General features: G+C 52.6%; 8 protein-coding genes across 8 annotated transcripts; 5 read left to right on the top strand and 3 right to left on the bottom strand.

Annotated features, from left to right (window-relative positions):
• Positions 1 to 1,061: 1,061 nt before the first annotated feature.
• Positions 1,062 to 2,414, top strand: J4E86_002523 (uncharacterized protein; the record flags this gene model as incomplete). Its single annotated transcript, XM_051443082.1, has 2 exons — positions 1,062 to 1,679; positions 1,752 to 2,414. 2 exons carry the CDS (start codon positions 1,062 to 1,064, stop codon positions 2,412 to 2,414), a joined length of 1,281 nt encoding a protein of 426 aa, XP_051306670.1.
• Positions 2,415 to 3,838: 1,424 nt separating this feature from the next.
• On the bottom strand, positions 3,839 to 4,591 carry J4E86_002522 (uncharacterized protein; the record flags this gene model as incomplete). Its single annotated transcript, XM_051443081.1, has 2 exons — positions 3,839 to 4,325; positions 4,377 to 4,591. The coding sequence occupies 2 exons, from the start codon at positions 4,589 to 4,591 to the stop codon at positions 3,839 to 3,841; spliced, it is 702 nt and encodes a 233-aa protein (XP_051306669.1).
• Positions 4,592 to 5,903: 1,312 nt separating this feature from the next.
• On the top strand, positions 5,904 to 7,098 carry J4E86_002521 (uncharacterized protein; the record flags this gene model as incomplete). The annotated part of the gene is made up of 3 exons (XM_051443080.1): positions 5,904 to 5,987; positions 6,040 to 6,889; positions 6,944 to 7,098. The coding sequence occupies 3 exons, from the start codon at positions 5,904 to 5,906 to the stop codon at positions 7,096 to 7,098; spliced, it is 1,089 nt and encodes a 362-aa protein (XP_051306668.1).
• Positions 7,099 to 7,558: 460 nt separating this feature from the next.
• Positions 7,559 to 9,650, top strand: J4E86_002520 (uncharacterized protein; the record flags this gene model as incomplete). The annotated part of the gene is made up of 2 exons (XM_051443079.1): positions 7,559 to 9,017; positions 9,208 to 9,650. The coding sequence occupies 2 exons, from the start codon at positions 7,559 to 7,561 to the stop codon at positions 9,648 to 9,650; spliced, it is 1,902 nt and encodes a 633-aa protein (XP_051306667.1).
• Positions 9,651 to 10,407: 757 nt separating this feature from the next.
• J4E86_002519 (uncharacterized protein) lies at positions 10,408 to 11,259 on the top strand (the record flags this gene model as incomplete). The annotated part of the gene is made up of 2 exons (XM_051443078.1): positions 10,408 to 10,590; positions 10,645 to 11,259. The coding sequence occupies 2 exons, from the start codon at positions 10,408 to 10,410 to the stop codon at positions 11,257 to 11,259; spliced, it is 798 nt and encodes a 265-aa protein (XP_051306666.1).
• An 853-nt stretch (positions 11,260 to 12,112) lies between these two features.
• Positions 12,113 to 13,626, bottom strand: J4E86_002518 (uncharacterized protein; the record flags this gene model as incomplete). Its single annotated transcript, XM_051443077.1, has 2 exons — positions 12,113 to 12,697; positions 12,751 to 13,626. The coding sequence occupies 2 exons, from the start codon at positions 13,624 to 13,626 to the stop codon at positions 12,113 to 12,115; spliced, it is 1,461 nt and encodes a 486-aa protein (XP_051306665.1).
• A 793-nt stretch (positions 13,627 to 14,419) lies between these two features.
• Positions 14,420 to 16,370, top strand: J4E86_002517 (uncharacterized protein; the record flags this gene model as incomplete). The annotated part of the gene is made up of 2 exons (XM_051443076.1): positions 14,420 to 15,086; positions 15,133 to 16,370. The coding sequence occupies 2 exons, from the start codon at positions 14,420 to 14,422 to the stop codon at positions 16,368 to 16,370; spliced, it is 1,905 nt and encodes a 634-aa protein (XP_051306664.1).
• Positions 16,371 to 19,993: 3,623 nt separating this feature from the next.
• Positions 19,994 to 21,980, bottom strand: J4E86_002516 (uncharacterized protein; the record flags this gene model as incomplete). Its single annotated transcript, XM_051443075.1, has 4 exons — positions 19,994 to 20,106; positions 20,163 to 20,279; positions 20,331 to 20,496; positions 20,544 to 21,980. 4 exons carry the CDS (start codon positions 21,978 to 21,980, stop codon positions 19,994 to 19,996), a joined length of 1,833 nt encoding a protein of 610 aa, XP_051306663.1.
• Between the last annotated feature and the right edge of the window lie 216 nt (positions 21,981 to 22,196).

Here is a 22,196-nt window from a genome sequence, read left to right as displayed (position 1 = left end):
ACTCCACCACCGCGTTCAAGTTACTTCCACCATGCCTGGTCTGTCTGATTACACGTACCAAAATTACATGCAGAATTACATGTAGCCGTAGCGCGTAGTCACGCAGTGTGAGTAAAGTCATGATGGATGGGGTCTACTCACGACATGCGCGGGTCGATGCCTGTTTTGGCGAGAACCCCTGCACTGGGAGCAGCCTTGTGGTTCGCACCGTCAACACTGCGACTTCCTTCATCACGCATGCGCCACCCCCATTACGACTGCTGTTGATTGTCGACACTCGAGTCCTCCTATTCAGTGTCTCTTATACCAGGCAGACGCGGCGACCAGGTCACGCATGTGCCGCTAATGTGGCTGTGGGAAGACCCTGACGGCCCTCAGCCACCAATCGATTTCTGTGGCACGGAAGACTCAATGTACTTCAAGATGATTACAATTAAGCCTTCCAGACTTCTCGTTTACTTCTCGTTTAAGCATGGCTGTACTTACTTCAACCTTCCTCGTTCCTTGGAATACCACCAACTTGTGTGCCACCTGCCGCCTAGTCGCGAAACACGACACGACACAACAGTACTACGCGAAACCTCTAAAAATAGCGGCTGCGCGAGGCTGTACTCTCTGTAGATACTTCTATGAGGAGCTTGTCGTTGGCTTTTTAGGACGCTCCGTTGAAGACGCCCATCTTGAAGTAGCTCGGCATGGACCATGTCTAGCAGTAATCGACTTTAGTAACACATTGCATCGGTTCGAGATATTCACTGAGCGTAGGTAGCAGCGATACGAAGCTACCGATGAGAGGCTGACACTGAACAGGCAAGCACCCAAGCAACCAGACATTCTTCAGACGGATCCACTCGCACGCCGATTCCGAACCGTGCTGGCATTTGATACATACATGGCTCGACAGGTGCACGTCCACTCATGCATGCTGTCATCAAGAAGAATCACCGTCGATGCCAAACATACTGCTGAACGTGGAGACGTTGAAGCTGGTATATGGATCGTCCTGTAGAGGCGACACGCGTTATGCCGCACTCAGCCACTGCTGGGGTGCTGCGGGCACTATGTCAGCCACCTTAAGGGCAACAGTGGAAGGGTTCAAAACTGGTCTGGACACCCATTACCTCCCGCAAAACTTTCGAGACGCCATCTACGCTACCCGAAGGTTGGGCCTTAAGCTACTTTGGGTCGATGCACTTTGTATCGTGCAAGACCACACTGCGAGCCGCGACCTGGACATCAGCAATATGGGAAGCTACTACCGAGATGCTTTCGTCACAGTCTCTATACTGAGCGCACAAGACTCCCATGTCGGCTTCCTCAAACTTCGAGAGTCAGTATCAACGATCGGTCTGGGTGAGAACCTTCATCTTCGTCGAGCGCGGCCCACTTGGAGCGAAGTTCTTTCAGAATCCCCACTGAATAAACGAGCATGGGTATTGCAGGAGCGACTGCTGTCAAGGAGAGTCGTGCATTTCGAGAAGAACGAGATCTTCTGGGAGTGTCTCGAGACCTCTGCAAGAGAAGGGAGTGTGGAGGAGAACCCAGAAGCATGGCAAGAGGGCGAGTGGTCCAACGAGAGCTTCAAGCGCTGCCTTACTTTCGCCAACAATTCGGCTGTGGGGGAGTTCGGCAGACATGTGCCGGAGAGCGAGGCCTTCATGATGCAATGGTACCGCATTGTATGCCAATACTCTCGGCTGAGTCTCACATATCGTAGCGATGTCTTCATGGCGATTGCTGGCATTGCGCAGATATTCCGCGAAGTCACCCATTTCACATACAAGGCTGGCTTGTGGAATGAACATGTTCATGCCGGCCTCTTGTGGTATGCCGACGGATCGCTCATGCCCCTTCGACGGGCTACCGCTGTCTCCAGTCCACCTTCTTGGTCGTGGGCTTCTCTGGATGGCCCAGTAAACATGATGTTCAGTCGCGAATCAAGGGCGATGACCACCCAACTTGCAGCCACGGTGCTTGAACACCAACCCAAGCTCGAGCGAGCCGTTACTTCTTTTGCGCATACTGGGGATAGCTTTCTGATGCTGGAGGCCTATTGCCTCAACGTCGTCTGCCGCTCGTGCTCAGACGGAAGTGCGCCATACAGCGACCCTTATCTTCGCATGGTCGTCGATATATTCGACGAGCGTGGTGTCTGCATCGGTACAGGCTATCATGATCGCATCCCAGAAAGCTGCATTGCCCAATGCACGGCTCTCATCGTATCTCAGAGAGTGGACACAACCTTCAATAACACTCCCATTACTTACTTCCTGCTGGTTGTTGAGTCGCGCCGCTTTGCGGAGACCTGCTACGAGCGAATAGGCATCGGGCAGACAGCCGATAAAACTTACGGACATGTACTGGACACGTTGGACATCAAGCCTGAGCAGAAGAGAAAGGTCATCCTCGTCTGAATACACATTCCCAGCATGTCTTTATTTCCTCGTCCTTCCTGATGCTTGCAGGAGCTTTCATTCCTCGCCTTCATTTGAGTTCACCCTGCGTATACTCTTTCTCTCACCAACAACCCATCGATCAAACAACATACCTTCAATCTTCGGCCCAGGGTGAACATCTATGATCTCATAAAACAACTCATACCCTCTTGGTCTCTCCTCTTTCTCCAGTCTGTCAAGCAGAGCAAAGTCCCTCAGGTGGGGAGTCATCCTGTACTCATTCTCGCGTAGACGGTACCTCAGTACCACTTTCCTAAGATCTGCGAAACCCCCAAGCGACACACAAAGGCCATCACAGTGATCGAAACTGTCAACGCCGCTTTACCAAGACGAAGACCATGTATCATCGATAACGATATTTCGGATCCGGGCGAGGCGTTGCGGAAGGACTGTCGACGTGAAGATAGACAGCATCTTGTTATTGTCGAATTTGAACGTGTTATTGGAGTAGAGCACCGGAATGGCCTCGCGGTACCTGTGCCTTTTGTAAGTCTTCTGCTCAACGAGACTGCCCCGAAAGCGAGGAAGCAAACAAACATTTTCTTGCAAGTTCTCAGCATCTCCATACTGCAGCCTGACACCGCCTTTATCCTCCAAAGATCCCAAAGTTCCTCGCGATTAAACCTCAACCCCACTTCCTCCTGCCCAGAGAGCACAATCGCATAGATCTGCAGTCTCAACTCCGCAGGCAACTTGGTAAAGAACAAACTTTGCGATTGATATTCCGTATTCTTCCTCCATGCCCCCCGGGTTCTGTCAACCGAAACACTGCGCTTTCTCTTCTCCAAAGCACGCATGCGTCTCCGATGTTCGATTTTGGCCAAGGTGTCATATCGCCTTTGCTGTGCTGTAGATGGACGGCCGGGGGGACGTTTAACACAGGTGATGGGTTCGAGGGATCTGAGCCAATAACACAGACCACAGAGAGGGCAAGTGACGAGTTTGCAGCAGAAGCGCAGGGTGGAGTTAGTGTGCCATGTGTATATTATGGCATCTTTGATGAGTCTAAAAATTGGCATCGTGTTGTCTGAATGTTGTACATGTTGAGATGGGGCGATGCCGGCTGAAGATATGTGTTGTGGGCCGCCTTGTTTGATCCTGCAAGGGAGGCGCAGTTGGTGGGGGCCTGTCCATTGGTGGCTTCGTCAGGCAAGCATGTGCCGGCCAGGTACCTAGGTAGCGTATATTGGCGGAGTCTTGGTCCAACTGCTGGTAAGACCATTTGGCTGGTGTGGCTGTCTTTACAGGCGTCGCAAGGCCTACAGTTTGGTGTCAACACATACTCTGAACGCTGGTCGCAGACCTATTCATCATAGGCCTGTTACTATGGATATTGAACTCCTCTTTCGATACTTTCTGCAAAAATACGCATCTTAATGCTATCAAAACAATCTGGTGTGCTGGTAACGATGGATCTTCCACCTCGCCCAAGATATTCTATCCTTCTTCCTATCATACTCCCATTCCCGTAACCTCTCTAATTCCAGCGGAGACCCACGTATGATATACCATACTTCAACGCCAACCCTATCCCACCTTTGCTCAATCTCATCCAACAATTCAATATTGTCCAGGCGCTTATAGGGATGAACATGCCAAGTATCTGCCCTAAAGTGTAGGTCGAGGAATTCGAGTCTGGGCAACAACCTGATAGCGGTGAAAAAGTCGTCGTATTCGTAGCTAAGGCGGTAACGCTCCTCTTCGGTTGTGACTAAAGGAGTCCAGCTCGGATAGATATGCCCGATGGTGATGCGCTTGATGCTAGCTAAGCGTGGTTGTGGGATCGAGCGAGTGAAGAGGATGAAACGTCTATAACTTGTGAAGGTGAAGTCGATCTCAGAGTATAGCAAGTTGACTGCTTCGCGGTAGCTGGCGAGACGATTAGGTCATGTACCGAAATTCGAGTGTGCGGGTACTTACATTCTGCGGCAGGTACGTAGAATGCCTGTTGAGCGTCCAGGGTCGGCGCTGAACTTGAACATATCATCCTGTGCGCCATCATCTGCATCCACAAGAATGTTCTCAATATCGCGAAATACCATGCCGTAGATCTTCAATCGCAATTCCGTTGGTAACTTTGCGAAGAAGTCACTCTGGTTTTGCTCCACGGTTTTCTTCCGTCTCGTAAACGGCATCTTGGTGTGCTTCCCGTCCACAGACACACTTCGCTTTCGGTTTGCCATGGCCCGCTCTCGCCGCGCCTGCTTTACCTCGCTCATGACGCGGACGCGCTCTTCTTGTTTTCTTCTCCGATTCCGCCTAGTGCAGTCGCGGAGCCCGGCTGAGCGAGTGCAGTAACAATAGCCCAGACATGGGCATGTGAAGCGCTTTACCCAGCGACGCAGGCGGGCGCTGTCGTTCCAAGCGTATAGGACAGACTCATGGATATAAGTGAACGGTCGCATCTCCAGCCTAACAGAATTTTGTGATGAGGAGTTAAAAAGTTCGTTTTTTAAATGACCTTGCGGATTGACATGTTGACGGACGCTGGTGAGGCTGAGCATCGGGGATGGCTATGCGGGGCCCTGCAATAGGCAACAACTTTGTACCATGCCGTTTCGAAAGAATGACAAAAGTAAGCGACCTAGAAGTCTGCATCGCTTGGGAACTTTGTAGAGACCTTCAATACTCATCTAGTCTGCAATTATCTGTCTAGGTTGTTGCTTGTGTACGGTAAAATGAGGAGAGGGAATGAACGCGCGACACTCTGCGCGATCAAGCGCGACTGCGCATACAAGGTGTAGCCAAGTTACACTATCCGGCAAGCTCTGCAGGCCGATGGGATACGAGAAAACTGATCATGTCGATACTGAGCGTTCAGAGCTGTGAGAATTCCTTGAGAGAAGTCTGAAGCTGTTGTTCTCCGAAGGGAAGGAGCACAAGAGCCAAGTCGGATCAACAAAGCAAGAGCCCAGCATCCGGGTTACCAAAGTTAGTCATTCCACAATTTCCCCGCCCCCGCAAACCTAGCCTCGCGCCAACTCCACCGAACCCATTCGCATGGCACCACTGGCAGCCGGGTATACGGGACTCACGGAGATATCTCCTGATATCGTGACTATGCCAGCCCCGCTCCCGATGATACCCCAGCGTGCAAGCGGACGCGGCCCTCTTGTGCGAGCCGCGTCGCCTCACGATGCCCGTAATCCGGGCTTGGCCATTCGCCCAGAATCCGCTACATACATAGATATGTAGGGCGGCACGGCGGCAACAGTGGGTACCTAGGTACCCTCTTCTAGATCACATGTACACCTGGGGGCTGTGCGCATACGTTCCGAGAAGCGGAACCGAGGTCGCTCCTTTTTAGAGTTGGTAAAGCGGAGGTGCAGATCGTGTCATGTCATCTGCTATTGAAAGCGCATTTGTAAATACGGTCGTTGATCGAGAGGAATCCAAGTTATGGGACTACCGAACTGGGGTGATCAAGACCGGGCTTCTACATTCACCATGCGCGCAGCAAGATACTACGGGAAAGAGGACATCAGGATTGAGGATGTGGATGAGCAGAAGTGCGGGGCGGGACAAGTCAGGGTATGTGTTTGAGGCTTTGGAAGCGCATTGTGCGATGACTGATAGTGTGTAGGTCGCACCGGCCTTCGTAGGCATCTGTGGTACGGATCTTCACGAATACCTCGGAGGACCTAATTTCGCGCCGACGACACCGCACCCGTGTACAAACGAGACGATTCCTATTACCCTGGGGCATGAGTTCTCAGGGACTGTGACTGAAGTGGGCTCGAATAACTCGAGCTTTACGGTGGGCCAAAATGTCGTCGTTCAACCAACAATATATTGCGGCAAATGCGAGGCGTGCAAAGCAGGCTCAGAAAACGTATGCGAAAATGGAGGCTTCATCGGGCTCTCGGGAGGAGGTGGCGGTTTGAGCGATTCAGTCGTTGTGCCTGAAGGCGCAGTATTGAACTTGCCCACCAACGTACCGCTCGACGTCGGCGCGCTGGTGGAGCCACTGGCTGTTGCGTGGCATGCTATCTCAGCTGCCCCACTGACACCCGATTCCGTTGTCATGGTGCTAGGCGGTGGACCGATCGGGCTGGCAATCGTCCAATGTCTCAAGGCACTGGGCACGAAGAAGATCATCGTGAGTGAGGTGTCGGGCGCGCGGCAACGCTTCGCAAGGGAATTCGGCGCGCATCATGTCCTCTGCCCCAAGACATACGATGTTGCGAAGATGAGCAAGGCTCTGAGTGGGAAGGATGGACCGGATGTGGTATTCGATTGCGCTGGCGTTCCCGCAAGCCTCACGACTGCTTGCACGGCGGTGCGCGCTCGAGGGACGGTCGTCAACGTCGCGATTTGGGAGAAGGAGGTTCCGTTCAACCCGAATATGCTCGTGTTCCGGGAGGCGCAGTACACAGCCGTTTTGGGCTACCAAAGAAAGGACCTCGAGGCCGTCATTGAGCATCTAGCTGCCGGTAAGTTGTGCGGTAAGCCAAAATTATTATCCCCGGATGCTGACATGTCCTCAGGTACTCTGAAGCCCATGAAGATGATTACCAGCAAGATTAGTCTGGAGGATCTGGTAGAAGGCGGGATCAAAGCCCTGATCAACGACAAGGAGAACCATGTCAAGATCCTGGTTGAAGTTGGAGGTATGAGTCGCGTGGATTCTGCCATACACTGAAGTTGTCGTGTTCATATAGATCGAAGATATCCAGTAAAGCTATGAGTGTGTTATGGTTGTAGAGCTTGTGTGATGTTTTGCAGTTGACGTATCAAAGCGTGACCATTTCGGTTCGCAGCTCCACCTCGGTCCTGGGCAGCTTGCAGGGTCCAGCATGCCGTCACTTCCGCAAAAGTAATCCACGCGTCTGGTCAACACCAAACACCCGACTACCTGCTATCATGACTTTGATAGACGCATCAGTTCATGCCTTCATAATCGCCCACATATTTCGATCACCATACTAACGATAATGTCTTCGCTAACCCTAGACTCAATGGCTTGTTGCCAAGCGCCGCATACGGTGCGGCTGATGCCCATCTGCGGTAACGAGCTTTGTGCGCTGCAGTGCGGTGCCTCTGTAACGACAACAGAGCGTCTTATGCTCGCTCTAGAGTTCACTGATATTACGTCGTAAGCCATGTCGCAGTACCACTCGATGCCGTCCCCGGGGGTCTACGTTCCCCCATCCCAAGGCTCCCCAGCGCAATCGCAAGGCGCCCAGCAGCCCTCGAGCTATCAGCCCAGTACGACGACCTATGGAGCACAATACCAATCTCAGAAGGGAGGGGGAACGTTTGGCCAGATGATGAACCAGCGGCTTGAGCAGGCGGTGACAACAGGAAAGCCAATGCTGAACAAGCTGGGCAAGACTATAAGCTCAAAGCTAGGGAACAAGCCTTCAGGGGGCCCACCGCAGCATCTTCAGAGCTATCAGAGTTATCAGACTCACTTTGGGCAGCAGAGCCAGAATCAACTATACCAGCAACCTCAGGGTCAAGCTTTCAGCCCTCAGTCGCAACATCAGCAATGGGCACCTACGCAGCAACAACCCCCACCTCAAGCGCCGAATGCCTACCCACCTTCGCAGCAGTCTGCGTATCAGCAACCCAGCTACTCTACACCCGCTTCCGGCCACTCGGGGCAGACCAACTACTTCCCACCGCAAACCACCCAAGCACCCAACACACAGTCTCATACACCACAGTCGCCGCTCACTAGCACGGGGCATACTTCATGGCAATACGGTCAAGGCGGCGGGATAGCGGAGCATACACAGACACACGGATACAATGGGCAGAATCAGGCGCCGCCGGGTCAGCCTCAGGCGCCTGTCCCACAGCCGACACATGAATCTGGCCAATATACTGGACAGCAGACGGGAGTAGTAGGAGGCTACAATGCTGTGCGGCATACACCACCACCCCACACTTCGACTATGTCTCCAGGGATACCCGCCCAGCCCATGCAGCCACAATGGGAACAGGCTACCGGGCAGCAGTCGGGTTCCCCAACATATTCCACACAGCAGAACATCACTGCGGCAAGTCCGCCACCTCATCCACAGCAACAGTGGAATAGCCCGTCTCCAGGTGGTGCATACGGCCAAGGACAGTCGCAGATGCCTGCCCACTCCGTCAGCCCTCCGCCACCTCAAGTGCCGTCAAACAAGCCTGCACAGTCAAGTCAGTCGTCAACGCCTGCACCGCATCAGACACAATATGCTGCGCCACACGAGTTCGTTGCAGAGCTTCCTGCAGATCTTGGAAATTTGACTATTGCAGAATCGAAGCCGAAGGAACAAGAAACATCGGTCTCAAGCTCGCAATATCAAGCCTTCCACCCTTCGCTATCTCCGACTGGATCGCCATCGCCTGGCTTTACCATTCCTCGGCGGTCGTTCAGTGTCAGCACGATTCCACTGGCTGATCCGTGGAGGTTTGCAGATGCGATCACTGAAGTTCCAACACGCGAGTTCTACATTCTGGCCGATTTGCTTTTTGACGCTCTGGACCGGAAGTTTGAGCCAAAGAACACGGGCCTTCTGGAAGCACCAAAGATCATCGGAAGCTGGGTGAAATTGACCGAAGACGCGTGTCGTGAGTGTCTGAATTGCCGACAGATGATGCAAGACTAATGTGAAGTCAGGTCTTTTTTGCTACAGGTCCTATAGCGCTTTTGCAAAGCTGTGGAGTCTCGAGGGGATCCCCCACATCATGGTGCCCTGCCAATCCGACCTGACACCAAACTGGAACTTTAATCAACATTCACATGCGCAAGATGCAAAAGTAATCGCTGATGTGCCAACGCCGATGACAACATACACAACGTACATGCCGGCTCTAAACCGGGCGGGATGGTACAAATTCTTCTTTCTTGAGATGATGCACGCGCCAGAAGATATCGGTGATTTGATGGCACTGTGCGCAGACACGTATAAGCCGGGGGTGCTGAATCACCCCGACCTCAACAAGCGGGACAAAACAGAAATGCCAGCACTGCAGGCCAGAGCTGCAGCAATTCAGACATTTGCGATCGGGCGCGTGTGTGAGGAGACGAAGGCTGCGATGGCAGTCGACCCCGATGTTCTTCCGGCGCACACGCACTCTACCGCACCTACCTCGGGACCCACGCAGACTGGGGCAGGTATGACGCCACAGGACATGACGGTGAGCATGCACAAGATCCAGGCAGAGCGGCAGTTTAATGACATGGCAGCCTGGAAATGGTAGGTTTGCAGGCGGGAGGTTATGTGGAAGGCAGTTTCGTGTAGAATGGGCAAACACAATGCGATGACGGCAGTGCCGTGTAACCGTAAACGCTGCGCTGGCCATGGTGCGACGGAATCGAATGCCGATGGCGATGTTTGCCCAGATCTTGTCCTCGAGTGCCCAGAGGGCTAGCAAATTAGTGGGCAGGCGTTGACAGGCGCAAGTTCCAACGTCGGCGCGGGTACCTGCCTTGGTGCCGGTGGCGGTGGGGGTGTAGAAGGCGCTGTCGCACGCATACGATGCGCTTTCCTGTGTCTCTACCATGCCCTACGTGGACGGCCGTGGCTCTCGTATTGTTCCCCAGGAGTTCTACGGGCGTCATCCCTATAGGGTGCATGGTCGGCCATGTTTCATCTCGGCAAGCGGTTATGATCTCAACGATAAACATGCAATCTACGCATTGACGTCCACGCGTTGGGCCTTTCCCGATTGAGCGTCGATCTGCAGGTACACCTTGCTTGTTGCGCCTTGGGCCTTGCTTTGTGTGGAAGTCGCGCGAGGGTTGCACCAACAAATAATTCTGGCCGGCCTCGCGTCCAGCCTCTTATCTTGCACCCTCCCATCGCCGCTTTTCTGCTATTCTTCACGACTTTGACGCTGCAAGCCCATATCACGAGTATCTTCTATCCCGCACTCTTCTTACTATCACGAGTAATACGATACGACATACCCTCCCATACTGTGGGTCTTAGCTTGTCAGGGATCCTCGACCTTCACCATGCGCACTTCCACCATCTTCGCTCCGCTTTTCCTCGCGGCCACTGGCCTCGCCCAGGCCGTCGAGGAGGGCATTGCTCCCGATGCCTCTGCGCCCGAGGGCTGCAAGACGACTGTCACGACGCCCTTCCGAATTGGCACACTCGAGAACCCCAGTCTCAGGAGGCGCGAAACTGCTCAAGAGGTATGCCGCTCCCCTGGACCCCTACTCGTAACGTCATACTAACACCATCACCAGGCATCTGACGGCGACCTCCTCTGCACTCTCGAAGACGGTATCCTCCACGACCAATACGGCCGCACCGGCTCCATCGTCGCCAACCAACAGTTCCAGTTCGATGGCCCTCCCCAGGCAGGCGCAATCTACACAGGCGGCTTCTCAGTCTGCGGCAACGACTCGCTCGCCATAGGAGGCAGCACCCGCTGGTGGCGCTGCATGAGCGGTGCTTTCGGCAACCTGTACGACTCGTGGATCGGCGACCAGTGCCACGAGATCCGCATCCAGGCTCTCTTCGACGAGACTGCCTCAAGCATGAGCAGCGACATGAGCATGTCGATGAGCAGCACCTCCTCGAGTGCCCTGTCCGGATCTACTAGCATCATCTCCGCCAGCGAGACCAGCGGCCTCACCAGCGAGAGCAGGAGCATGCACTCCATGAGCGGTTCTGCTTTCTCCTCCGCCACACCCTTCTCCAACAGCGCGACCGCCACTGGCTCTGAGGGTGCAGAGGCCAGCGAGACTGGTGACGCCGCAGCTCCCCCTGCCGACGGTGCCGCTTCGTCCATCTCCATGGCTCCTTTCGCCATGGTCGGCGCGTCCATGATCTTCCTCGGCGCTGCTCTCATTCTCTGAGCATGGCATTACACCACCGAGTTCTTTTGAGAAACTTCTTCTTATTCCCGCGCATGGCATGTCAGGCTTCACATTACCCCTGCATGTCCACCGCCTCGCCTCGCATTGCATTACTTCCACCGCATGTCTTCCCTGCATTAGCGAGCATGTCACCGGCGCTTGTTGTTACTCTTCATGTTGATAGCTTGCGAGCGCAATGATTCGATGAGCTGGCTTCGGCGCATTTTTTGTTTATTATGGTTTGATGCAGCGCATGGTGTTTTGAGATATACACATTACGCATTCGGCATACCGAGCTTGGGATAGATTCCAGGCCTTAATCATAATATTTTGGAACACTTTATCTTCAGACTGCTGGTTGATTGTGATGTCGTGTGATGCTGGATTCCTAAATGGATGTGTAGTGTAACGGAGGTGTTGTCACATACACGTCTCTATGGTCCCACACTGAGTGAAACAAAACATAATGGGAAGGTCTATATGGCATGGTATCTATCGTACACATTTGATAGGATAGGCAACAACATGTGTCCCAATGCAGAGTATAAGAATATGAATTGAGAGAACCTCATCTTGTTGTAGGCGTCAGACCCAACACGGATATTGTTCCTTGATCGTAGTACCATCGCATTATTCTGTGTCTGCTAGGAATGCAGGGGCGATAGCCACCAGCTGGAAACCTCGAAACACTATTCAAACAATCGGCAAAATATTAGAAGTACATGTAGCCCACCGAAGATCATCCTCACATCGGGATGAAAATAAGCCATCCAAGCCAGCCCGCCCGCAGACCCATTTCGTTCCATTCCAAATCTCAACCCTGCCATTACATCCCACCCCATCTGCCACTATTTCAAAAATCACTGCCCAGCTCATCAAAGCTATCATCCGGCACAGCCATCGCAACATTACTACTCTCCAACAACCCCCTCACCCTCTCCACCACCTCCCTCTGCCCCCGCCACTTCTCCACCATGCCCTCAATCTTACTCCTCAGCTCATCACTCCACGCCACAGGATTCCTCGGTATATTCTTCGCATTGCGAATCACAGCCGGCAGCAAGATATTCGTCTGGAAACCAGGCATGTTCATGTAGGATTTGAATTCAGAGTATGTTTCGTCTAGGTCACGGAGGGCGGACTCCATGGTTTGGTAGGAGGAGTGGAGGGTGTGGAGGTAGGTGAGTTGGGTGAAGGTGAGGGAGGCGGCGCGCCGGAGGAGGAGCAGTGTGGTTATGGCGTCATTCTCCGTGGGAGTCAGGCTAAGGGGCGTGTGTTTGGGGGATGGGGCGCTGGCCCAGAGGGGTGGGAGGAGGCGCATGTGCCAGAGGATGCGGAGGTCGTCTTTGCTGTCTGTGAGGGAGCGCATCAGGTGGGTGCGGCGGACGGAGCGGAGGCAGTCTTCGTGGTGGGAGAAGGTGTATGGTGAATCGGTTTTCTGGGTCGTGGTTGTTAGCATGTTCATACGAGCTGTTTTGAAAGCAGACGTACTTGTTCGAGTAGTAACCGGTATTGTCGCTCCGTCTTGAGGAAGCGGATGAGCATGTCTTTCCACGCAACCCGTATCGATCCCGTGCGCAGGGTGACATCGACGTCGAAGTGCATTCGCCGCCATTCGCACGGGAGATCCAAATCTAGAACCGCGTGGTCGAGCCGGATGCACCAGCGCAACGTCCCGAAATATTCTTCCCTGCGGCGCAACTGCAGTCGGTCCAAGACACTATACCAGTCTGAGTCCGCGTCATCAAGCGTATGGCCATCATTCGCTTCCGCACCGCCCACTCGCCTGAACGCGTCATACCACTCATCTGCGATTTCGAAGACGGCGTGCGTCGCGCTCCACACAGGTCGGTTCGTCCCAAGACCGGCAGCATCATCGCCATCGCTCTCGACGTGCGAAAACCCCGCTTCGAGTAAATGGATGGACTCATACTGTTCGTCGTCCAAGTCCACCATGAGTCCAGCATGTCTCGCCCCCAGATACCCCACCAGCTCCGTCCTCTGCAGAGAGCGGTACAGAACTCGCCCGTCGATCGCATCGCGAAAGCCACGGCAGACTAATCGCCAGTCGAGGATATAGTCCACGGGGACGTGTTCGAGAATCTGTAGGAGCAGTTCTGCGGGGAGGTGCGCTAGCGTCCTGTTCGTAGAGGAGGGCGATCGGTCTTGGCTGCTGTCGATGGCGGTGATGAGCGCAGCGACATCGTCGGTGGAGAAGCCGAGCTGGATGTGCCGGGCGAGATACGAGGGTAGGGGTGCATTATCATGGTTATCGTTGCTGCTGCTGGGTGGATGCGCATTGCTGGAGGAGGGGGCGTGGATGGGGAGGCCAGCGGGCGCTCTAGCGCGCCCCGGTGACTGCGACATTAAAGTTGATCCCAGGTGTGGAGATGCGGGGATGCGCGATGGTTAGGGGATGGTGTGTGTTTTAGTGTCGGTCCGAATCCGAAGGCACGTGGTGTGGCACAGCGCCAGCTGCGTTCCAAGGGATTACGAGATGAGTGCCACGAAGCGATTCCCGTGATATTATCAGCGATGGCATCGTGCCTGAGGACTTGCTGTTGATAGTGAGATGATGTAAGGTTTGCTATCGTTGACGCGTGTCTTGCTACTACTTCCAAATGGCCGTGCTTGCCTCGGTACACCGCGACACTCCCTCACCTCATTCAAGGGACTGGCCAGACACCATGGAGCTACATCGACGTTGATGCAGCTACTTTGCATGTTTTCATCTTGGGGTAGACCGCAAACCTATTCAATCCCCTCCTCGACCCGACGCTCCCCTCAACCACGACCCGCCCAGGAACGCGCCGCATGAGTTAAGGAACTCGCGTATGTTCGGCAACTTGAGAGCAGAGAGCTATCCTTAGACTCCAGAGCGGAGCGAGTGGGTCAGAGATCTTAGCTACTGATGGTTTAGTTCAGCGGCTTGCCCCAAGTGGGGTACATGTCCATCCCAGTTCTGAATGCATAGTCCGCAGCTTCCTACGGATATGGACAGCCGTTCAGTTTCCTACACAGACTCCAGCGCATGAGGGGAAAGCTATTCCGACGGCGCAGCGATACATCTCATCATGGCTTCCAATCGATTTCTGGCTCGCTCAGCGCGTTCTACCCGCCATCCTCATCATACCGATCAACTTCTTGATACTTTCTCAGGATGGCTCCAGCAATCCGTCGGCCCGTACGCGTGGGCGGTGCCTCAGGCGGCTTCTCCGACCGCGTCCGAGCCATCGCATCTCTCGCCAAAGACGACGTCGATGTCATAGTAGGGGACTGGCTCTCCGAAATGACTATGACCATGCATGGCACCGGAAAGCTCAGGAACAAGGAGCAGATGCTGCAAGCTCGCTCATTCGAGGAGAAGCTCAACTATGCCATGTTCGCTGAGAACTTTATGGACTGCTTTACTCCTGCAATACAAGATATAGCTACTCGTGGTATCAAAGTCTGTGTCAATGCTGGTGCATCAGACACGGAGCTACTGGCTCAGCTTGTAGAAAAGACGTGCAAGGAAGCTGGGTACCCACTGAAGGTCGCTTGGATTGAGGGTGATGATGTTACAGGAACCGTTAAGAGTATGTTGGATAAAGGCGAGGGCTTCAAGAGTTTGATGCACGACAAGTCGGTAGCCGAATGGGGGCTGGAGCCTGTTTGCGCTCAGTGCTATCTTGGTGGTTTGGGTATCGCCAGAGCACTGACGGAAGGCGCTGACATTGTCATCGCCGGTCGTGTCTCGGATGCTTCGCCCATCATTGGTGCCGCTGCATGGTGGCACGAATGGACGAGTGATCAATTTGACGAGCTGGCTGGCTCTCTAGTCATTGGTAGGTCGTTTCCAATTACATGTGTACGTTGTACTGATACTTCCAGGCCATCTTCTTGAATGTGCCGCGTATGTATCTGGTGGTTACTGCTCCGACTTTCGTAGTCTCCTAGCTCAAGGCAAGCATATCAACATGGGCTTCCCAATCTGCGCCATCGACAACAAAGGCGAGGGCGTAATGTACAAGGAGAAGAACACCGGCGGCTGCATGACAGTCAACTCGGTAACATCTCAGCTTCTCTACGAGATCCAAGGCCCTCTATACTATAACTGCGACGTCACCGCAGACCTGACCGACATCAAGATCGAACAAATCGGCGAAGACCAAGTCAAAGTATCCGGAATCAAAGGCCTCTCACCACCCCCGACGACCAAAGTCGGCATCACAGGCTTCGCAGGCTGGCAAGCCGAATACCACATCTACCTCGTCGGGCTACACATGGAAGAAAAATGCCGATGGATCGAAGAGCAAATCCGATACGAACTAGGCCCAGAGCTGATCAAGAAGTTCGACGTCCTGAAGTTCATGCAGAACGGGTCCTCCGTCATCGATGCCCGCAATCAAGACGTCGCCACCGTCGACTTCCGCGTCTTCGCCCAATCCCGCGATAGAGAGCTACTCAACATGCGCAACCCCAAGGGCTTCTTCCGCATCTCCATGGTAAACTTCCTCATGTCGTGTCCAGGCGCGTCACTGGGTAACGACGTGCGGCAAGCAGAGGGGAAACCATACTACGAGTACCATCCCTCGCTCCTTCCGCAGTCAGCCGCCAAACAACGTGTGCATTGTATCTGGGACGGTGAAGCAACGGATGGCTTTGCGGACGGCAAGAAAGTGATCGATATGCCCCTCGCACCCGAATTTCGCGAGTACCCCCGCCAACAACCCTCCTACGAGACTACTTCGCCCATCCCACTCTCCCACTTCGGTCCTACCATCCGCCTCCCCCTCGGCTCCATAGTCCTCGGTCGCTCAGGCGACAAGTGCTCAGACGCCAACGTCGGTTTCTTCGTCCGCCACGCCGATGAATGGGAGTGGTTACGCAGTTTCCTCATCATCGACAAGATCAAAGAGCTGCTTGGGCCGGAAGAGTACAAGGGTAAACCGATTGATCGGTTTGAAATGCGCAATGTCAAGGCGGTGCACTTTTTGTTGCATGATCATTTAGATCGTGGGTATGATGCTTGTAGTACGTATGATACGTTGGGTAAGAATGTATGCGAGTATCTCAGGGCGAGGAGTGTGGAGTTGCCGGTTAGGTTTGTGGAGAGGGGTGTGTTGTAGATAGTGGTAGAATTTGATACACGGTGCTGACATATCATGGTGCTTTCAGCTTTTTGGACTAGTATCGACATATCAAGGCTATGGGAGAATTTTGACCTTGATATGTCGATTCTGGATCGAAACGCTGGAAGCAGCATAAGCGAGAAGAGCGCCATTGCTGTCGATCAGGAAGCTCTTACATCGCTATCGCGTCTTTTAATTTTAGATATTGTGTGTTGATTTAAGCTTATCCCAGATTCCATGGTATCCGCCCCTGACGCTTTTGAAGTTTAAGAGCCGCTTCTCAATCCCTTTGCTCTCATGTAACTGTTGCATTGATTCTTTTGACATCCTCCAAACAAGACGCAGATGCGCTCACATCCTTTGTAGCTGGCTCTATTTTGAAGTGAAGAAAGCCTCCTCATCATGTGGAACAACGGTCAGGTTTGGATTTGGCGAGGCGCAACGACCATGCGCAGATATCGTTTTGGTTTTTGAGTTCTAAGAAGAGGAGAGCACATGAATCATAGAACCGACGATCTTGTGTTTTCTTTTGAGAAAATGCGTGGGATTGTTGTAGAGAAGGAATGCGACGCGAACGAAGTTTTTAAACAAATCGCAGTGGCCCTAGCTTTTGGGTAGTTCGCCGAAAACCGGTGTCGCAGTCATGATGGGTGATCTACTTGCTTTGAAAGAAAGTGAACCTCTTTTGAACTGACGACTTCCTCGCGAAGACACCATGTTGACTACTGTATTGAGTTTTGTGAAGACAAGAAGAGACATTTGACCTCCTCCACCGTTTTTGAATAAAGAAAGAATTCGTCAGTAGCGAAAAGGTCATGGGAGGTGCGATGACAGCTTTTGACTATTTGGATGACATAAAGTCTCAAACGTATCTTTTCGAGGTTGCATATGTGGTTCTGACGGCTACATGAGTAATACTTTTGGAGAACCATGTGTAGTGATGGCAATGTCTTCGGCAAAGCGAGAGGTCTCATCCAAGCTTGTCAATAGCTTTTTAGAAGAACGGCGCAGAGCGCAGAACACATCTCGCTTTCTCGTCGCTTTTTTGTTTTCGACGGCTACATGGGTAGTGTATTCGGACGATCATGTGTAGCGATAGCAATGTCTTCGGCAACGCGAGGGAGTCTCATGCTCGAGTCATATTGATTATTTGGAAGAAAGAAGCCGACCGCAGCAGACATCAATCAATTTTTGGTCGTTTTTGGTCTTGAGGAGAGAACAAGTGGTGATGACGAGACTGGAAGGGAATATGCGAAAAGTCCGACTTTACCTAGGTATATGAGTGCCTGTGGTGGGGCGCGAGTGGTCCTGGCCGGAAACTGCATCTACGGTCTGAAGCTGCCGCCGACCATCACCTGTGATGCTGTCAAGAGGACATGACTTCCAAAAGATCATATTTTGTACATGTAGGGATTGATGTTGCAAGTTCGCTCAGGGTTGCTTTCAGGCATGGCGATCGATCGATGGGGTCACTAGCGCCCGGGCTCCATCAAAAGAGCCTTGGGTAAAGTCATGGAGTAGTCGCAAATAGTTTTCGTAGTGAAAGATGCCTCGTAATTCCCCAAGTCCGAAAAGACACCAATACTCGTCAAAGTCGCGAAAGGCACAAAGTAAGTCGTGACGGCAAAATGACGCGCCCATGATGTAAGCGCGGGCAGGCGCACTGACCTGCACCATTCACACCAGCCTTACGGACCCCCGTCTGCTACTGAAGATGACGGAAGGTCGATCGAGTCTCGTCTCGAGTTCCAGCCACCAAGACTCTCCAGAAAATCGTGCCGAATCAACCCACCGTTGCAGGAATGGTGCCCATGTCACCGGAACGGGTGTCCGCGCTCGCATGCAAGCATGGCATTCATCAATACCGATGACGAAAATTGCATGTAACATGCTCAAATCCGATCCCACTTACCCACTTGTTTCGGCAGCGATAACCAAAATCCTTGTCTTTCGACTTGCGATTGACACTTGATTCGCACGCGGCCCATTTCGCCGCAGCACATCCCCACGACGCCAAGGATCCTCATATCCGACTATCGCTTTTCGCACATCACCATACCAACCATAGACTGCAGCGGTACTCAACGCCAGTCAATATACTATGGCCTACGACATAATTGTGGTTGACGGGACGCCTAGCGGTCTCAATAAATGCTGCATGCGGTAGGTGTGGAAAGTAGGAGGATTGCAGCGGAGAGAAAGACCGAAGATGGGGTTGCTGCTTTGAGTATGAAGAGGGCTGGTGTGGAAAATAGGACCAGACCGCGGAGGTAAAGGCCGCTTTCCATTTTCTACTTGGGGTAGGAAGAGGAGCGGTGTTGAATGTAGTGAAATCGCCGTGTTTTACTCCATCCAATGGGTTTGAAGTCCGTCGATGAGCGATGCGGTTCATGTCATGGTCACTTTAACGCTCTAAGCGATGGACTTGATCATGTATCTTGGCACAATGCTAATTTGAAGGCCTCGTGTGCTGTCAATATCATCACTATGTTGCAAGACGGTTTTGAAAGAAGAACGCAGCGCTCCCATAAAGCGAAGGACGTGCGTCTTCGTGATCAAGGCAATGATTAATAATGTAGGACAAGAGACATCCTCAAAGCATTTACATGTCATGCACGCAAGCCTTGCACATGAGTTTGCGCATGCCATGCTTGTTAAAACATCCCTAGGAAAAGGTACACATGGAACTTTCATGTAATATTCGTAGATTTTGAAGGCCCTCAGGCGTATACAAGATGATACCGCATATACAAAGTCGCGATCATGACGAAGGCTAACAGCTACATCACATTTGCATCCAAGACTTTGAAACGCAATGGGCTCTTTAACTTCTGCACTCATGCGACTGCGGTGATGTAAATTCGCTCAAAATCTCATGTATCTGTCGAGTACGGACTTGTGACAACGAGCTCCATCAATCGCCACTGGCGACTTTTTGGAAACAATGAAGAGATGGGCGAAGCCGTCCTCCTGGAAGTCATCAGGCTGGAATGCAGGGATTTTGAAGTTTGGGCGGCAGAAGAGAACATGAGGTCTCCTCTTCTGTTGTTTGGTAAGGTAAAGTGAAGAGCGCAGTTGTGGAAGCTTTGCTTGTCATTTGCGAGATATCTACATTGTCAGAATGCCACTAGAGTTGAAGTGAAGCGACGAGTATAGATCATGGGCAAGGCAGAGAACCTAGAGAACACATAGTTCCGATTTCGCTGACTTTTGACAAATAGTGCAGCACTCTTCCGCCCGCAGGACTCATCCAACCTTGAAATGTCTTTTTGATCTGCACAAGAGCAAACGTCTCATGAATTTCCTCACAGATGGTTTTGGACTTTGTTCGAGCACCTGAAGACTACATGATATTCTCGAGAATGGTACACGGGATCCGAGAAAGATGGATATGTGTGCCTAGCGATCATGCTCGTTTCCCACATGCACTGTCTGATTTCATTTTCGTCAAACTGCTCCATCGCAGTTGTCATGTCTCGTTTTTTGATAAATGAAAGGTGAGGATATGGAAGGGAAGTTGGAGGACATGAGAGGTGGTATTTATACTCGCTAGTCTCGCCCCTTCCCAAGGATTCTGGCTCCGCAGCCGGTGCCGGCGGAGTTGACAGCCATCAGATGAATCATAACTTCGCGCTTGCGCCCGCAATCGGCGTGGGTGCCTGCTCAATCAAACATCCCGCAAAGAAGTCCGCAACACCATCGAAGTCATCAAAGCTCGTCACTTTGGATACATCTACATGTTGTCAGTATTTCTCTTGCAGTGTCAATGATCGCGCGTCGATTGCTTACATTGATCAGGCCTCACGATGACGACTGCGCCCACATCGGGGTCCACACCATACTTTTCGTACGCGTATCCATGGCCGGAGTTGTAATGGTCATCGTCGACGAAGGTCTTGTGGAGATCTGTCGTATTGGTCAGCGCGTTGATGGACGAGATATGAGGGGGCCGCATACCGCGTATATTCCACTTTCCGCTCTGCGGCCAGAAGTAGTCGGGTATGCTTTCTTGCTCCGTTTCCGGGAATTTGCTGCTCAGCACAAGGAGGGTCTCGATGATGCTGTCGATGTGTTTTCCAGCAGGTGTGTATCGGCTTGCGATTGCTTCGAGGGCTTTTGCCAGCTGAACAGTATTAGAATACGAAGACTATGAGAGCTGGGCGCGCATACCTTGGCCAGTCGCTCGCGATGCTGCGCTTGGTTGACATCCCCTCCAAACACCACGACGCGCCACCTCCCATCACTCTTCAGTATACTCATCAACTGCACAGCCTTACAGTCGCAAAACCGTATAACCTGCGCACTTGGAAAACGCGTCCCCACTGTGACCGACGTAGCCGCACTCTTCTCCTTCTCCATCCACTTGGTAATAACGGTGTCTTCGTACCTCGCCGTGAAACCCGCCATATACCGCCCACTCTTCCTAAAGTAGTCCGCAAACTCGCCTTCATACCGATCTTTCCTGCTGATCATCTTGGCTAGCTCTTTGTCGAAAGCGATGAGGTCTGCTGCCGTCTTGCTGCGCTCGGTGACGTATGTCGACAGTAAAGAAGGTGGTGAAAGACCAGAAAGAACGGAGCCAAGCTTCCACCCGATGTTATACCCATCTTGGAGCGACACATTCATCCCCTGACCTGCCTTCGGCGAGTGCGTATGGCACGCATCGCCCGTCAGGAAGACGCGGTTATGCGCATGGAACACTTCAGCAAGGCGCTGACCGATACTGTATGCACTCCACCAGAAGACGTCTGCGAAATCCATGGTATACGGCGCAAAGATCCTGCGAGTCTGGTCCTGCAAGTCGGCCAGTTTCACGGTCTTGGGCTGCGTGCCGGCGGGAAGCTGGATGTAGAAGCGGACTAGTTGACCACCCTCGCGTGGGATGATGATGAGATTACCGGCGGTGCTGTGTATGGTGCATTTGCGGCGGATGTCGGGGAAGGTCGTAAGTGGGTAGATATCCATGACGCCCCAAACGGTGTCGGAAGAGTCGCCGAGCATGCGGATGTCGAGGGCTTTGCGAATGGTGGAATGCGCGCCGTCGCAGCCTAGGACGTATTTCGCTTCCCAGATCTCCTCTTTGCCATCTTTCTCAGCGGTCACTTTGACGCAATACGCGTTCGGGTCGTTTTTTCTTTTCTCGTCGATGTCCACGCTCTTGACGGCCCAGCCGTACTCGATACCGTTGCTCGTGCCTTCTTTCCATCTTCCCTGCTCTTTCAAGATGGTCTCCATCTTCCCCAGCATCAGTCCGTTCATGCGCGCTTGGTTCAGAATCACATGTGGCAAATGACTCAGGCCCTTCTCCGTATCGATAGATCTACTCTTCCTCTTAATGCCGCCTCGCTCATTGCCATTGCCATCTTCATCGACACCCCAGAAGCACACTTCCAAGATATGGTATGCCTCACGCAACAAATCTTCCGACAGACCAAATGACTCGTAGATCTCTACTGTGCGCACCTGTACGCCATCTGCTTGGCCAATCTTTAGTGGACCAGGACGTCGCTCCAGAATCGTAAATGGGATATTGTAGATTGCTAGCCAAGTTGCTGCGAAAACACCAGCTGAACCGGAACCGGATATGAGAACATCCGTTTTTGGCATCGCGTCAACGTAGTATATCGATTCGTTATCGAATTGCTGGAGTTTGGCGCACTAATGGGTGAACCCGTAAACGGTAAAGATGAGTTGGAAGGCGATTATATGCGATAAATGCGTTGATGCTACTCCGTACAGCGACGTTCAATGATGCAGTAACAGTGAGAGACGACATCGCGAAATCACAGCATTCCGAAGTTTATACTTGCCGAATGAAGCCCC

The sequence above is a fragment of the Alternaria arbusti genome (genome assembly GCF_024043155.1).
Source record: "Alternaria arbusti strain BMP 1465 chromosome Unknown scaffold_2, whole genome shotgun sequence".
NCBI classification, from domain to species: Eukaryota; Fungi; Ascomycota; class Dothideomycetes; order Pleosporales; family Pleosporaceae; genus Alternaria; species Alternaria arbusti.
Note: the sequence above shows the minus strand (reverse complement) of the source record. Positions and strands in the feature narration are given on the sequence as shown.